The sequence below is a fragment of the Ursus arctos genome, unplaced genomic scaffold, assembly GCF_023065955.2.
Source record: "Ursus arctos isolate Adak ecotype North America unplaced genomic scaffold, UrsArc2.0 scaffold_22, whole genome shotgun sequence".
NCBI classification, from domain to species: domain Eukaryota; kingdom Metazoa; phylum Chordata; class Mammalia; order Carnivora; family Ursidae; genus Ursus; species Ursus arctos.
Genome location: NW_026622897.1, coordinates 49817036 through 49833717, shown reverse-complemented (window position 1 = coordinate 49833717; position 16682 = coordinate 49817036). Strand labels below are relative to the sequence as shown.

Sequence of the window (16682 nt, the reverse complement as noted above, 5' to 3'; positions counted from 1 at the left end):
GCACCGAGAACCCAAACCAAATCCTGAGTTCATCTCAGACTATTGTCAGGGGAGCACGGGACAGGTTTCCCATTAGCCCGGACCAGACTAAACAAGCAGTTTTTGATCCAATCCCTGCCAACAGAGCAAACAGCCGGGAGGTGCTGGTACCTAGGAAAGGGCCCACGAGCTGCCCTTCATTTTCCAGGGCTCACTAATGATGCAGCGATGACACCTGGGGCGTTGCCGGCCTCTTCAAGCTGCTCTGCTGGGGTGAGCGGCCGGCTCTGCCCTCGCAGAACAGCGCCAGGCCTGGGGAAGTGCCTGCCGTTCCCAAGAGGAGGGCAAAGGCTGGCGGAAAGCTCCTGCATGCCAGCGAGTGCCAGCATTATTCCCGAGGCTCTCTAAAGCTTCTCTGTGTGAAGGTGACTCCACTCAGCACAGAACCCGCCTCTCACGCGTGAGGCATCACTCCCTCCTCCTCGTAGTCAACTGTCCCGGGGCCAGGAGGAAACATGGGCGTGGGTGCTGCCTGGGTGCTATGGGAGGTGGAAGGTCCTGTCTCCAGGCTCCGTTTCCATCACTAGGAGAACCTCCTGTTCAGGGCTCTGCAGAGCAACCCTCCCATTTCCTGATTTCCTCTGGCATACCAACCGTGTTAACTGATTTTTTTTTCCTGTGATCAAAGTCAGTTAGGGGGTGGTCCCTACTGTACCTCTAAATGGAGTTTTAATTTGTGTATATATTATTAGGATAGGTCTTTTCCCCCAGAACATTCACTGCAGCAAGAGGAATGAGGGCGGACAGCTTAACGTGGAGCCTGCCACCTAGATTTGTAACTTGGGATAATATTTCCTTAAAATGAGGAGCATCTTGAAAGAGCATTTTAGAATCTCACAGAACACAGTGTGTGATGTCCCTCTTCTGCGCCCCCGAGCGTCCTGGTCCCCTGCCCCACGGCTGGGCACTTTCTGGCTCTTTGGGATCGTACCGCATTCTCCGGCTTCCCTGTCCTCATCTGTGCACACAGCAAGGCACGCCATACATGTGAGTTCCCTTTTCCTTCCCAGATAGACACAGACCTCTGGTTTGGTTCAGCCCTTCCATTAGGAAGGTTAAGGCTGCACAGAGTTCTGGGCGCCAGGGTGATGATGGTGGTCAAGTGAACCAGAGTCACTGTCGTTAACCGAAGGCTACCCTGTGCCATGTACTGAGCACTTTATAAACACGTTACCATGTAATCCACACGAAGCTCCACAGGGAAGGTTGTGGTATTACCCTTGTTTGCAAGATGACGAAACAGGATCAAAGAGGTCCAATAACTTGCCCAAGATCGCACATTTAATGAGAGGCAGAGAATAACCTCAGATCGGAGTCAAATCCAGATTGCCCCAAATCTGTCCCTAACTGCAACGCATGCATGCTGACTTTCTGATTAGCTGCAAAACTGTGGAAATGACTAAAATGGGGGGAAAAGGGCAAATCTCTTTATATGGACCAGTCTTACTGCTCCAATTTTGTGCGGACTGTTTTCCTGAGGACAGAAACTTGAGGTAATATCTCTTTGAAACAAACACAATTTTCCAAGAGCATTTTACGTGCTTGTTGAGAGCAGCAGCTGACATTCCTTGCTTTTCTCTGCTCAGGAGTCTGGGTCTGTGTGATTTCTCCTATCCCTGGAACACACCTGTCCATCCAGCCTCCAGGCTTTTGCTGATGCAACGTCTCTGTGTGGAAATGGCCACTGCCCTCCCTATTTAAAAAACCTTTCTCCCACCCTTCAAGGCCTACTTCAAATGTCACCTTTCTCTGTGTGGAGTTTCACCATTATCCTGAGCCAAAGACGACTTCTGCCCTCCCCTGCCCAGCCTGGGGCCCTTGATACCGGGACCTCTCCCATGCACACTGCCCTGACAGTGTGTCCACATGCTTCCTGTCCCTCGCCGGCTCTGCTAGCCACCTGTGTACTCAATGGAGCAGATCTGCAGAGCCAGCCAGCCTGCCGGCTCTGGCCCTTATTAGCTGTGCATCAGCAGACAAGTCACTTAACCACTCTGACCTGCACTGTTTTCATCTGGAGAAACGGAAATAATACAAAGCCATTTCCTGGGCTCTTGTAAGAATTTAATGACAGCTCTTTATAGATTAGAAAGTTTACTAAAAACATAAGGCATTCTGGTCACAATGCTTAAAAGTTAATGAAAGAAAGAACACCCAAAGTCTAAAACATGGACTAATGCAGAGACTTTAGTCTCTGTATTTGCAGCCCCAGGCCTACACAGTCAGGTGTATGAATAGTGCGGCATAATGGACTCACGCTACACAGAGTTAGAGGTCAGCAAGCAGCAAAAGAAGCGTTTCCAGTTTCTGAGAGCTCTCAAGAAAAATGCTACTTCTCCTAAAATTCTCATTTAATCTCTGCCACCTTCCACTCCCATCTCCCCTCAAATACTAGCTCCGCATGCACACTCAGGTGAAGTAATCTGTGTGCTCATGTAACCAGACACACACACAGGAGCCCAGCGACTAGGTCTTGCTGTACAGTGCCACAGGTGGCCTGGCTGGTAACACTTAGGACAATGGGAAGAAATGGACGCCACAGCACAATTAATGTTACTGGCCTTTTTTTCTCCTTCCCCACTGGACACTGTGAACAAAATCTAACTCCAGGCTGGAAAGGATGAGAAATCAAATAACATGAGGGGCTGGGGCTCCGGGAGTGATGGGTACTGAGGTCCCCTGATTTCACCTGGGTGCCCTCGTCTCTCTGGTCCTGAAGCATGTTGGTACAAGTCACAGAGCCACTCAATGCCACAGATATACGGCTGTCCTGGCACAGGGCATGGCGTGGGACAGGCAGACATCAGTTCTTCTTCCATGAGAAAGTAAGTTGGCTTCTCTGCTCAGTAAGGTGCTCTCCGCATCCTTTCAGCAGTTCTGATCAGGTGTGCCACCCAGCCCCACCCTAGCTGAGGGAATCCAAGAGCACAGTGGGAAGAGGGCCGGCTCTGGGGGCATATCCTGGCCCCCTCCCTCACCAGTGATGTGGCTTTGGACAAACGACTTAACCTGCTGGGGCATCCATTTCTTGTCTATAAAATGGAAATAAAAACAGGATGGTATTTCGCACATGGTGGGCACCTGACAAATACGTGTTGGGTAAGTAAGACTGTTGAGAAGATTCAATGGGCAAATGCACGTAACACTCAGAACGCGCCTGGCACACAGGAAAGGCACATCGGGTTAGGTCGCGGGAGGAAAGCCGGGAGCGGGGGCACAAGAAAGCCACTGCCAGGATGGCAGAGACCCCGTTTTTTGCTCTGAGTCGCAGGTATGCAGGCTGCGGCAGAGGAGGACATCGGGGCGGGGCTCTGAGAGACAGTACGGTCGTCAGGAGGAATGAAGGACTTGGAATCAGAAAATCTGGCTTCTAGGCCCAGCTCTCTTACCCGTGCTTGCAGCTGGACAAGCTATTTACCGGCAGCCAGCCTCATTTTCCACATCTGGGGCTTGTAGGACAAGGAAATGCAGTTAGGAATTCTATACAGCACACAGAGTGCTGGAGGGGATCCACGGGCTGGACGGCCTCATAGGAAGGTGAGGTATTTACCCCATAGCACCTCGTGCAGCCTCTCTTCTAAGGGGGAAGGCAGCTGGTGTCCTGTGATCACTGTGGTTTCTGGGCTTCTACACTCAGGAGCCTTCAGTGAGACAGAGACCGAGGCCGGCAGGTGGGTCAAATGCACCAACGGACTTCTTAACACACAGTGTTCTGATACGGGGGCCCCAGACAGCCCACACTTCCGTCTCCTGTCCTCTGCCTTTGTGGAGGCCGTTCCATCTTCCAGAAAGCTATTCGTAGCTTCTCTTTCAATATCTTACTTGATTTACAAGGCTCAATGCCTTGGGGAAATTTTATCTGATCTTCTTGCTTAGAATGAATTGCTCTTTCCTTCGGGCTCCCACAGGGACAAGGCTCAAACTCCAGTAACACGCTTTTATCGTCTGTCTAGGACTGCCATCAGCTCCTTACAAATCTGGCTTTCCACGAAACTGAGGAAGACTCAAGGCAGTGATGCCAGTGTATCTGGCTTTGTCTGTCCCTCGCAGCCCGGGACACAACCTGGCAGCCAGGCTCCGTGAACACTCTCTGCGGTTTCAAACCTGCGCTCGGGGAAGCGCCTTCTTCTTCATCTCAGATTACCTGGAATCCCTGCATCCGGGGATGGCCCCTGGCGGCTGAATCTGAGAGGGTTTGAAACCTCTGGGCGCTCTTGCTGCCCAGAACGGTGAGAATGGCATTAACTGAACACCCACTATGGGTCACCCATGGCCTAGACCCTTTGCAGATGTCTTCTCACCAACAGCTCAAAACACCGCTTAGATATTAATGGACTTGTTACCAAGGAGAAAAATCAAGACTCAGAGGGATGAAAAACTTGTGTGGGCCATGGCTGGAACGCAGGCCTCACTCTGTCCGGAGTCTGGGCTCTTGCTACTAATGGTATTGCTGTCTCTAAAGGACGAAAGCTGTTTAGCTGTGACTTTGTTGTTTTGCTGATAGGAAGAAGAAAAAATACTGTGCTTCTTACAGCCACCTCTCCTCTTCTCCTGCCCCCCTCCCTTTGCCCTGAAGTGAAGAGCTGCTGCTCTGCTTCCCCACCGGGGTCCTGGGCCCGCAGCCCTAAGCACAGCCCTGACCGTACCCCCTCCTCTCCACAAGCTCTGTATTCAGGGCTGTGCAAGAACAGCCATCAGGGAGACCCTTCCCGCTTTCTCTCTGCACCTAAGTTAAATTAAATTCTGCTTTTTCACATTAATTAGTCGAATCAAGACGAGGATGTGGGGGACAAACCCTTTCCAAGGACGCTACAAATCTGTAAAACTGACACTCCCGGGGTGAAGGTGTGGACGGAGCACCCTGGATGCAGGGTGGGGGCTACTTCCTGATCGAGCATGGCCACGCTGCCTCTCCAGGGACCCTGAAACTGCCACCGCGCCAGGGCCAAGAGCGCCCAGGGAGCGTGTGCTGTCTCTGCAGGAGCTGCTGTTGTTATGAAATAGGATCGTATGAGTCAACTCCACTCTTTTCTGAGACAGCGTTTCCAAACTCGGGACGGCTTGGCCCTAAAATCCAACACATCTTGTTTGCCGGGGGAAGGGAAGAAGATTTCATTGACCAGGAAGAATCGGGTGCCTGACTGGCAAACAGCATCCCTCCAACAGCCTCCCGTCAACATTCCCAGGGAGGAAGCAGAGGCTCAGAGGGAACCAGGAACAGCCGAGGGCCAGGGCCGGAAGTGCGCCCCACACGGACTCCTGTGCTCCCCGCTCAGCTTCCAGAAGCCATTTTTCACTCTCACAAGATCTCCCTGCCTCTAGGCCTTCCCTCACTGTTCCCCGTGTGATCATATGCGTCTATGCTCATCTTTTTCTTTCCTTCCACTCCATGGCTTGCGACAGTGGTTAGGTTCTGGCCCAGACACCTTCCCCTCACTTTCTCTCCTTCAACGGACTTTTTGCTGAACACATGCTACGTCATACTGACCCTGCACAAGAAACCGTGTCTGTAGCAGTGAGTGAGACGGAAGTAGCTTCTGCCCTCATGAAGCTTACAGTCTGATGGTGGGGACAGGCACGAACCGATCCACGGCACAATGGCCAGCTGCGGTTGTGGTCAGCATTATGAACGCTCCCGGAGCATATTAACTGGGATCCTGGCTCAGTGGGAGGGGGTCGGGAGCTTCGCTGAGGAAGGAATGTGTGAGCTCAGCTCTTCCAAAGGAACTGACGGAAAGAAAGGGGGTGGAAATCCCTCCAGGCATGAAGACCCTTGTAGCTTCTCTGCATCTCAGAATCACTTATTACCTCCCTTGCCCCCCCCCCCCCCCCCCCCCCCGCTGAACCAGCTGCCCCAAGTTCAGGCACAAAGCCCCACACTGGCGGGACTGCACAGAAACTACCCTCCTGAGGGGCCCCTAGAAGTGCGTAACAAGAGCTTTAAACTGTGCAGCCCTCGTGACCCAGAAACCCTGCTTTTGGAACAAAATAATTGAAAGAAGAACAAACAGAAGAGGAGACACAAAGATGTTCACAGGAGCACTGTTTAAGCTAGTGAACAGTTGGTAACAGCAGGAATACGGTGATACAGTGATGGCACAAATATGATGGAGCTCTTCAACTTGACGAGAACGAGGACTGTGTCAATACTTAAAAACATGTGCCGAAAAAAACGGTCCATAAAAACGGCAGAAGAACATAAACCCGTGCATCGCTTCTGGCTGCATGGAGGCCTTTCGCCGCTATCCTTCGAGGAGATCAAGAACAACACACAGGAGACCCTAGAATGTTTCCGCGGTTTGCCCTACTATCTTGAATTCTGGATTCTATCTTAGTTTCCTCATCCCTTTAATATCTTAGAGTTTGATTCTGAATCCAGCAAGTAAATCACCTCTGTACTACACCTCTGAAAAACAGTACCTAAAACTACCCAACAGGGAACAGCTGAGTGTTTGCCAGAGGCTGAGAACCAGGACAGGGTTGAGCATAAAGGGACGCAAGGGAACTTTCTGGGGTGCGGGAAATGGTCTGTGTTTTGACTCTGGGGGTGGTCACGCAAATCTATGCATCTGTCAGAATGCATAGATGGGACACCTCAAAAGTGTGAATTTTCTGTGTGTAAATTCTATCTCAGTAAATCTGGTTTTGAACACAAGCAGGCAGGGCCTGGTGGCTGAGTGCGTATAAAGGGAAGGGAGGCATGGCTGAGTGAGGTTTGGGTCTCAGTCCTAGTCTTGGGCTCCTAGGAGTAGAGCCAGAGCCCTGAACACTGCGCAGGAGCCGAAATTGGAAACGTGGGGAGACTGATGTTATCTGCTTGCCTTCAGTCCCGCTCTCCTCCTCCGCCCTGCTCTGTGCCCGGCGGGCTGGGCCACATGGCCTGGATCAATGGGCTTCGTTGGGGTCTGGCTGCTGGCTGTTCCACCAGTGGGAGGAGATTGGGGGGAGGGAAGAGAGTGAGGTCTGCAAAGCTGGAAAAGTTCTTTCCACGCTGAGCGGAAACGTGTTGAACGCCTTCATCATGTCGGCTAGTCTTCTGTTCGCTTGTTTATTCCTATTTTACACACGGGGAAAGTCATCTTGAGCAGGGCGAGTCCTTGCCCACGTGGCCCAGCAAGGTAACGGCAGAAGGTCAACACAGACAAGGTCCGTTGGGCTGTAGAGTCTGGGCGCCTGCCCTTGTTCCTCCAGCTCCAGGAACCAGCAGCCCCCACCCCACGTAGGAAGCTGTCTCGTTAGCAAAGCCTTCTCCCACAGAGCCCAAACCGGCCTTCCCCTCGGCTTCACCCTGAGGGCTGGTTCTGGCCTCGGCAGCGCCACGGAGCAAGTCAGCCCCCTCCTCTGCACGGGGGCAGCTCGGACAACGGCAGGCAGCCATGCCGGGCTCCCGACGTCCTCCTTTTGGGGGGTTGGAGGATATTTGTCTGGGGTCTGTTATAAAGAGAACAATCTGTACCTATCTTGCTATTAGCAATTCCCACCGAGCAGCACGAAGGAATCAATCTTGGAGAGAAAAGCTTTAATACGGGATCCTGTATCTTTATCACTTTTTCCTCCCCCCTAAAAGATCAAGTTCAATCATCTCCATTTCCCATTCTTTGGGCTATAAAGCTAAATCTATGGCTTCTATCCAAAAGGCCTGATGGGAAGTCGAAGAGAAAGGAGAGAAAATGAGCCCTATTGCTCACTAATCACACTCAGGCCCAAAGCGCAACAGGCGTGTGCTTCTGAAGCAGACGGCACCTGGGAAGCTGATAACGCACGCACTGCACCAGACGTGGGGAACTGAGGGATGCAGGGGGTACAGTCACCCCGGCTTCTAGTGCTCATCTTTGTTCACCTCGTTTCATGTCCCTTTCACCCGTAGCTGAGCCCCTGGACACATGATGCACATTTCTACCATCGTGCTTTCGCCTGTGTCGTGCTTCTGCCCAGAAGACCCTTGGCCGATTTTACCATCTTGCAAGAGGGTGGAGGCCGCACGGGTCCACGCAAGTCACACGCAGTGCTCCGGCCTGCCTCCATCACCACTGCCCAGAAAAGCTCAAGCACAGGATGACCCCGGCTCTTCCAGACCAAGAACGGCGATGTTCCAGGGAGCAGCGCTCTCGGAGAGTCACCTTAGGTAAGGCAGCAATGCCGCTTAGCAACGTTCTCTCGAGAACTATCCCCACTTCAACCAAGGGCTCGGGGTTTTTTCCTTCAATCCAAAGTCAGTGGCTGGTGGAGGTGAAAATGTGAATTACTTAAAAAAAAGAATCCTCATGGGGCGCCTGAGTGGCTTAGTCGTTAAGCGTCTGCCTTCGGCTCAGGGCATGATCCTAGAGTGCTGGGATCGAGCCCCACATCAGGCTCCTCCGCTATGAGCCTGCTTCTTCCTCTCCCACTCCCCCTGCTTGTGTTCCCTCTCTCGCTGGCTGTCTCTCTGTCACATAAATAAATAAAATCTAAAAGAAAAAAGAAAAAAAGAATCCTCATGACTGTTGAGCTTGTCGTGGTAGTTATGCGGAGGCTGCGCCGTGCACGGCTGCGACTTCAGCCTGCACGTCCCGCTTCAGGTTCCTCCAGGCCGCCACCTATAGCCTGCGAGGGACCTGAGGGCATCATCGACGCCCGCCACATCCTGGGTTGAGAGGACTGCGGTCCAAGGAAGGCCAGCAAGTCTTCCGAGGCCAGCAGCAAGGGACCCCTCCTATGTCGCGTGCCCTGCGTGCCTTCCACGCCAACTCACTTAACCTGCGCCACAGCCTCACGGCGGAAGCACTATTACTCCCCCCGCAGTGCGGACGAGGAAGCCAAGTCTCCGAAGGGTTACAGAGCTGATGAGCGGTGGAGCTTTTGGCTGAGTCCAGTCCTCTCTTCCCATCAGAACAGCCTGCAGCCTCAGAGAAATCAGTGAACGGCACCCCTTCCCTGCAGGGTGGGCCTGGACCCAGGAGGGAAGAGATACCGTCCCAGGGTAATCTCAGGTCTCCATTTCAGTGGAAAGTGAGGCCTGCTCTTTGTATCATTAGCAAGCCTTTTTCGTCTCCTATTCCAAAGGCCTATCCGGCAAGACAGGTGCTTGGGGAACCCTCGAAATGTGAATCCGCAGCTCTTCCGCGGCGCTTGGTGTCTGCTTTTCGTGCAGAGATCCAGAATGCCAGGGAGCCTGTCAGTTTTAGCCGCATAGAGGCAACTGTCAGGGAAGCAAAAATCAACTTTTGTCCTAGTTAAAGAAATGACGTGAGGCACTTTTTGGTAAAGATTCTTCATGCTGCTGCTTCCCCGGAACAGCGAGACATCCCTACAAATGTTTTCTGACAGGTCCCCCTGGTTCTGTCAGCTGCCCTTGTGATGAACACAGGCCTGGAAGCCTGCAGGCACCGCACCAAGGCAAGGCTGGTCCAAGTTCTCAGTCGAGACTTACAAATCCTTTCTACATGTGATGCTAATAGTACTAATAATACTATCCATTATAATAATGATAGTATCTAATTTTTATTGATACTTGATCTCACAGTCCTGCCATTTACCAGGGGAGGGTGGTGACTTACTCCAGCTCACTGGGTCTCAGTGTTCTTATCTGTAAATCGGGGAGAGTAATTCATAGAGGCTTGATCTCATGACCCTGAGATCAGACCTGGGCCAAAACCAAGAGCTGGACGCTTAACAGACTGAGCCACCCAGGTGCCCCTATGCAAATGATCTTACTGGAATTTTGCAACAACCCTGTGAAGTAGCCACTATTACTACCCTCATTTTACAGATGGGTAAACTGAGGCTGGCAGAGGTTAAATAGACTAGCCTGAAGTCACAAGGCACGTATAAGCAGCAGAGCTGAGATCTGAAAGCAGGTGGCCTAAGTTCAGAGCCCATGCTGTCAACCACGCTGCTACAAATCCCTCCTGTGTAAAATGGGGTAGTCATTCCAGCCACAGCCACTACAGGAACCTGAGTGGAAACTGAGATTCAGAGAAGTTAAGCCCAAGTTTACACTGTCATCAAGGGATGGGGCTGGGCCTGAGCAGGACCTTTTCAGGCTACATCATCTGTTCAAGCCGTGAAGCTATATTAGTGTGGCTGAGAGCATGGCCTTGAAAATCCTAGGTCCCTTACTGGTTTGGGGCCCTGGCCTGTTGTTAACTTCTGTGAGCTTTAGTTTCCTCTTCTAGAAAATGCAGAAAATAAAACCTAGCTCACAGAATTGTTGTGCGTGTTCAGGGAGATGACATTATGGGCTTGGACCAATACCAGGCACCCAGCAAGGACTCAAAATACCAACTACTGCGATGGGAAAGTTAGCACGTGAAGTTTAAGACTGTGAACTCGAAAGAGAAAAAAATTTTAAAGCATCAGCCCCAGAGCCTTGAGTGCCCGGGGCTGGGGAGACCACAGTCCTGCCATTTATCAGGTGAGGGTGGTGACTTACTCCAGCTCACTGGGTCTCACTGTCCTCATCTGTAAATTGGGGAGAGTAATTCATAGGATCCTTGGGAGATTTCAATGAGAAAACACAGGCAAAGTGCTCAGAACAGGGGCGTGTGTGGGCAGTGCACAATCAGAGCTAAGGGCTCTGATTATTAACGACAAAAGTGGCCCCTATTATCTTCATTACACTACACTACACTGCCTTTTGTGGTGAAAATGTTTTAAAAACAACTAACTGCTATGAAATAAAGCATTATTGCCATGGCTGTGCAAGCTTCACGGTTTGAACTTTTAACTAATTTTCCCCCCATATCGCGCTCTCCCTATTTTGTTCTGCAAACAGATTTCTTATCTTCAGAAAAAAAAAATGGCAGAGTATTCAAATACTCGAAGACCTTCACAGGGAGAACGGGCGAGTAAAGCAAGGCACTCGTGGTCAACAGCTACCTCTCTGAACAGGTGTTCTTTGGAGACAAAAATACACCTCTTGTCTCTGGTGGGATGCCCTGGGATTCTTAAGGGTCCTCCCTAGATTACCCCCCACCTCCAAACTACCGCAGCCAAGTAATACTCCCAGGGGGGAGGAGGGCCAGGAGGCCTAGCCCCAGGCCCTGCAGCCCTTGTGGGTGGTAGGCGCTGGCTGCGATTTCTCTATTTTCCTATGAAAGGAACTGCACATGTCTCTGCAAATGAAGGGAAACTTTCAAACTAAAAACCAAATGTCAAATGCATCTGTCAGGGTTCCCTCCAGTTATGGCAGCCCCGAGCAGATAGCAGAGAAAGAACAATTCTTTCCCGCCCTGTTTTCGCCTCCCCCGGTGCTGGTGAAGTGATACGATTCTTATCTGCAGCATGATAGGATGTAGAAAATAATTACAAATGAAAAGGTTATTCATAATTTTTAAATGAGTTAATTAGTAAACCCAGTCAGACTCACTCATTACAGTAATTAATAATTGATTATACTTGAAATTAAACACAATTTTTCATCAAAAATCTAATTAAATATCTGTGCTTGCGCCTGTTGATTAGATCAGTTGGTCTGCTGGAAAAGTCTTTGTTAAGGATATTTGTGCTGGGCTGAGACAATTAATTTGATTTTTAATAATTGATAGTTCCTTACGAGTTAGTCATCACAGCCTGTGATTACGGCCAGGCAACAAGACGCTCATCCCTTGCCCCCAGCAGCTGGGGGAGACCAAGCACCAAGACTGCCACCCGAGCCCTTGAAAGGTAGGCCTGGGCCTTGCACCTGCAATGCGCTCACCTGCATCGGCTTACTCCAGCCTCACACGCATCCTCCCGACATAATGAGTCATGCCTATTTTCCAGATCAGGAAATCAAGGCTCAGAAAGAGAAGTGAGCTGCCCAAGGGTGAACAGCGGCCAGGTGGCAGAGCTGGGAATGGAATCCAGGGTGGGCAGAGGCTGGGTGTCTCCAGGGAACAAAGGGAACACCCCAGTCTTGCCTGTCTGACCTGGTCCTTGGATATGCAATCTATGGTCCAGTCTCAATGTTTCTGCAGAGAGAGGGTTTCATCAGAAGGATGTGTTTATTCTGGGCAAGGACACACTATCAGTAGACTGACCACTTGTAACAGAAGACACAAATTCCCCTAAATCGACCTACCCCTCCTCTCTACCTACATTGCCACTGTCTCAGCTGAGGCCCTCGGCTTCTCCTGACCCGTTCATTGCGATAGGGCCTATCCTTCTTTCCTCTACACTCATCTTTCTAAAATAAAAGTCTGACTACATCCTGCCACTGCTTAAAATCCTTCAATGGCTCCCCATTGCCCATCCAGGAAGGCTTGTAACTTGGCCTCCAAGGTGATCTTTTCGATCTGACCAAACTCTCCTGCATTAGCTCCAACACCCTTCAAATGCTTACAACCCAGACAATGGCCTTATCAGCACACTGTCCTCGCTCAAGTCTGAAGCTTCCCTCCGCTTGAGATCTGCTCTCTGCATGTTTACTGCCGGTTAACTCTGACTGCTTCATCATCACCCGTCCCAGGGAGCCTCCCGTGGTGCTCCCAGCGTTGGGTATTCCCAGAACCCCTGAGCTGCCTCAATTCACTGATGACATAGCTGTCTCCTCTTAGAAGCTACGGACAACTCAAGGGCAGGGACCATATCTTTAGCCCTCACATTTAGCACAGGGCCTGGCCCAAACAGGTACCCCATATGGTTTGCTGAATGAGAAACAAAATTCACAGAATCATGGATTCAAACGCTGTCAGTGTTGGAAGGAAAATTAAAGGCCATCCAGTGAAAACTCCCAGTCAGCGCTTGAATCTTATCCTTGCTATGTGGTCACTGAGCTCTATTTGTACCCTTCCTATGACAGGGAGCTCACTACCTCCTGTAGATCCTATCTAAACTTGGATGAAGACTAACCCCATATTCTTACTATATGGGAGAGGAAGAAGCCCATGGGATGTAAAACAGAAGAGAGTTTATGTAATCATACAAAGATTTATTCTTTCTTCCCGAACCAGGCTATGCATTAGAAACCGAAGGCTTCAATGCAAACTGATGTCTTTATGCAGCCAACGACTTGACTCTTGATGGACAGTGACACTGCTTGTTCCAGGAAGTCTACTCATTTAGGAAACATAATTCGGTCAAATACAAGAGCTGTGCTAGTGGTTAGCAGGGACACATCACGGGTGCCAGGAAGAAACTTTTATGCTGGGTGATGGTGCTGGGACGTCCACAGCCCTCACCTGTAACCCGGTTACTGCTCACTGGGCCTGGGTGGCCTCTGGCCTCTTCCAGTTTGGCTATTCCTTTTGCCCACTGACCCACAGCAGGAATGGCAAATGCCTGGTATGTCATCAGTGTTCTCCATGCTGGTGACATGACAGCCATTACTAAGCAAACACAGAGACCCTTTCCCACTGAGCCTGACTATAGCCTCAGGATCCTTCTTAACACAGCTTTCTAGGCAGCAACAACGAACCAATCACATAGAACAGAAGAAACGTATGCCAACTTGGCCTTGGAGTCATGAAATTCTCTACATCAATCTTCACGAGGGGAAGAGAGACCTGGTGTATAAAGAGGGCTTATTATTGCTCGAGATATACAAGGAGACCTCCCTGTTTGAGGGACTATCATCTTCCTGATTACTTATCTCTATAAAATCCAAGAATCCTGGATGCTCCTTCCATGCTCAAATCCCTTCTCCTGATCAAGCGAGGGCCCACGTTTCCCTCATCATTTCCAGTGACAGTGTGTACCACCACAGTGCCCTTTTTCATTCGCAATGACTCTGCCTATGACAGAGTCCCTTTCCACAGTGGACGGCACTCTGTCTTCCTCTGGCCTGTGCCAGTTACTTCAGTTTCTGGTTGCTGGGGCTTCACTGGAAAGTCCCCCTTGCTTATGGAATTATCTCAGAATTCCTTAGCAGGGGTTCAAGGCCTCCTCAAGCTGGCTTGACCTGCCTTAAACCTCAGAATGATAGAATCTGAAGGCTGGAAAGGATGGAGGGTTAAGCCAACTGCTTCGGATGTCTTTACTAACAGGCAGCAGACTCTACACAATGCCTGCAGATCTCTTCAGATGACCGTCTTCCCTGGGAGCAGACCAAAGACAGGGGTTGGAATGAAGCAAGAGACCAGGCTGTGTGGGAACTACACCAAAAGAGCACCCAGTGGGTGGCCTCCCGTGGCAGCTAAGCAGGGGCCAGCAAAGTTTCCTCCATCATGGAGGTGGCCTGGGGGCAGGCAGGAGGGCCAGTCAGAGCTGCCGGGGGTCTCCGTGTGCCCCGCAGCCAGCTCGCAGTGCTCACTGGGACCTGGGGCTCCTCAGCTGGGATTTCCCTGGGCTCCTCACCAGGGTTCCACTCTGCACCTCGGTGCCCACAGTCCCCTCAGACCGCCTTGCCAGACCCTCACCTTCAGACATGCCTTCCTGGCTGAGGTCAGCAGAGTCCAACCCAACCTGGCCTGGGGGAAGGCAGGAGGGCCAGCTGGGGGTCTCCGTGCGCCCCGCAGCCAGCTCGCGGTGCTCACTGGGACCTGGGGCTCCTCAGCTGGGATTTCCCTGGCCTCCTCACCAGGGTTCCACTCTGCACCTCGGTGCCCACAGTCCCCTCAGACCGCCTTGCCAGACCCTCACCTTCAGACATGCCTTCCTGGCTGAGGTCAGCAGAGTCCAACCCAACCCCAGGGGACCCCGTGTCCTTCCTGCAGCTTCATGGCACCAGGGAGAGGCCTGCCAGCCTCTCTAACAGGTCATTTGTGATAACTCCCATCTTCGACACTCATGTCCTAGGTCACCTGCTCAAAGGCCAGTCAGTGAGCAGTATGCCTCATGCTAGGCATCCGACACGTGACGGAGCAGCTGCTGAGCTTCCTTCCTGGGCTAGTGCAGAGAGAAGAGGGTCCCAGAGAGCTGATTGCGACAGGTTAGGGGGTGGAGGCCAGCATCTCAGTGTGCCTGTCACGCCCACAAGGTGCCTGCAGCACGCACAGGTGTGTCCGTCGCTGCGCCCTGGGCGAAGGGGATCTAAGGGAAGCCAGGGCGAGGGAGGCGCTTACCCACGAAGTACGCCAGCAGGATGACCAGGGTGGCTGAGATGACAATGGCGCTCAGGGCCGCACACTTCCAGTTACAGTACTTGGAGGGCTTCTTGAGGTTGAAGGCCGGCCGGGCGAAGGTGCTGCGGGGCAGGGGCCGGGGCGGGGGTGAGTACACCGTGCTGGACGTCAGAGGGTACCCTGGCGACGTGGTGCAGAAGAGCGGCGAGGTGCCTCCTGGCTTGAAGAGAAAGTGCCTGTGGATGGAGAGAAGGCAGAGGGCGTCAGGGACTGCCGACTCGCCGGGCCCCAGAGCGACCTGGAGGACAGAGGCAGCAGAAGCATGCAGAGGACCCTGGAGAGAGTCTCCACGGAGAAGACGGGAGGGACAGAAAGGAGGAGAATCACGTACCAGACCACACAACAGGGCACACGAACACACGCTTCCACGGAACACAGATGGGACAGCCCTACGCATGGGAAAACCCCCCCGGGTCAAGGCAGGAGGCGTTGCCAACCCCACAGGAGGCTGGGTGTGGAGATCCCTTTCCTGGGAAGGGATGGGGCTGAGATGCTGTTTCTTGGGTATTATATGAGCTGTTCTCTAAAATTATTGGTAGTAACTTGGAAAGTATCTAAAATCATGTTCTGTGCCCTGGAGATAATGGAACCTAAATTTTTCTTCTCCCTCCCATACTCCACCAGTGTACCTTGGTGGAGGCATGAAATACCATTCTATTTGAAGGGTGTTTAGGGGGTGGGAACCAAGAAACCACCTTTAAGTTGTCATGGTTGAGTCCCCTAGTTGCTTTCAGCAAATGGCAGCAAATGCTTTCAGCAGCCAGACGCTGCCTTCCAAACCCTGGGGAAAAGCTGTGTGGGAGGAGAGATGGGCAAATGCATCCTACAGCCTAGCTACAGTCTTCAAGGCAGCGTGGCATGGTCAAAGCGCATGGTTGTGGCCAAACTCGGTGTCAGGAAATCCTCCACAGCTTGCCTTTAACCATGGCCACAAGAAAATTTGTACATAGCCCTGGAAACGGGGTGCACTGGTTGCATTGCTTCTCCCTGAAATCTTAGAGCAATCTTGCACCCTGCAGGGTACAAGATGCCTCAGACCACAGAACAGATACTCAGGGCTACAATACATAGGATATAGGGTCTGTTGCTGCATAAAAATTGCTACGAGATGGCTTTCAGAATGGCAGAGGCAGCCAATGAGATGCTGGGAGCTGCATATTAACAATGCTGCTGTTAATATGCGGAAGATGGGGGATTCCAAGGATAAACTCTTGCAAGTTGAACATGGACTTGGGGATGGGCATGCACCATGGCATCATCACCTCCCGCAGGAGATCCCAGGGAAAGGTCTCAGGGTCAGCATGCTGGTGCAGGAGCCAGAGGGAGAGCACACACAGAGAGGAGGACCATGGGGATGTCACCTACCCGTCACTGTAAGCCCCATCATGGCGGGAGGCGCTGAGAATGTCCATCTCAATGAGGTTGTCCTGCAATGTCCCTAGGAATGGCTGCTTGCCTAGGTTTCTACACACACATGGAGACATGAATGAAGCAATGAGTCATGCATCGATGAAGGGGGATAGTACAGAAACACACAAAGTCGCTGTCTGGCACAGCTGTGCGTGAGATCAGCGGGACACGGCTGCCAGGCGATGGGTCTGTGTGCAAGCCACATGTGCAAGG

General features: G+C 51.8%; 1 protein-coding gene across 1 annotated transcript in view; it reads right to left on the bottom strand.

Moving 5' to 3' along the window:
* TENM4 (teneurin transmembrane protein 4) overlaps positions 1-16682 on the bottom strand; it is a 593869-nt gene that overhangs the window by 203399 nt on the left and 373788 nt on the right. Inside the window, 2 exon segments of the mRNA XM_048217331.2 lie at positions 15000-15235; positions 16425-16523. Coding sequence (XP_048073288.2) covers positions 15000-15235; positions 16425-16523 — 335 coding nt within the window.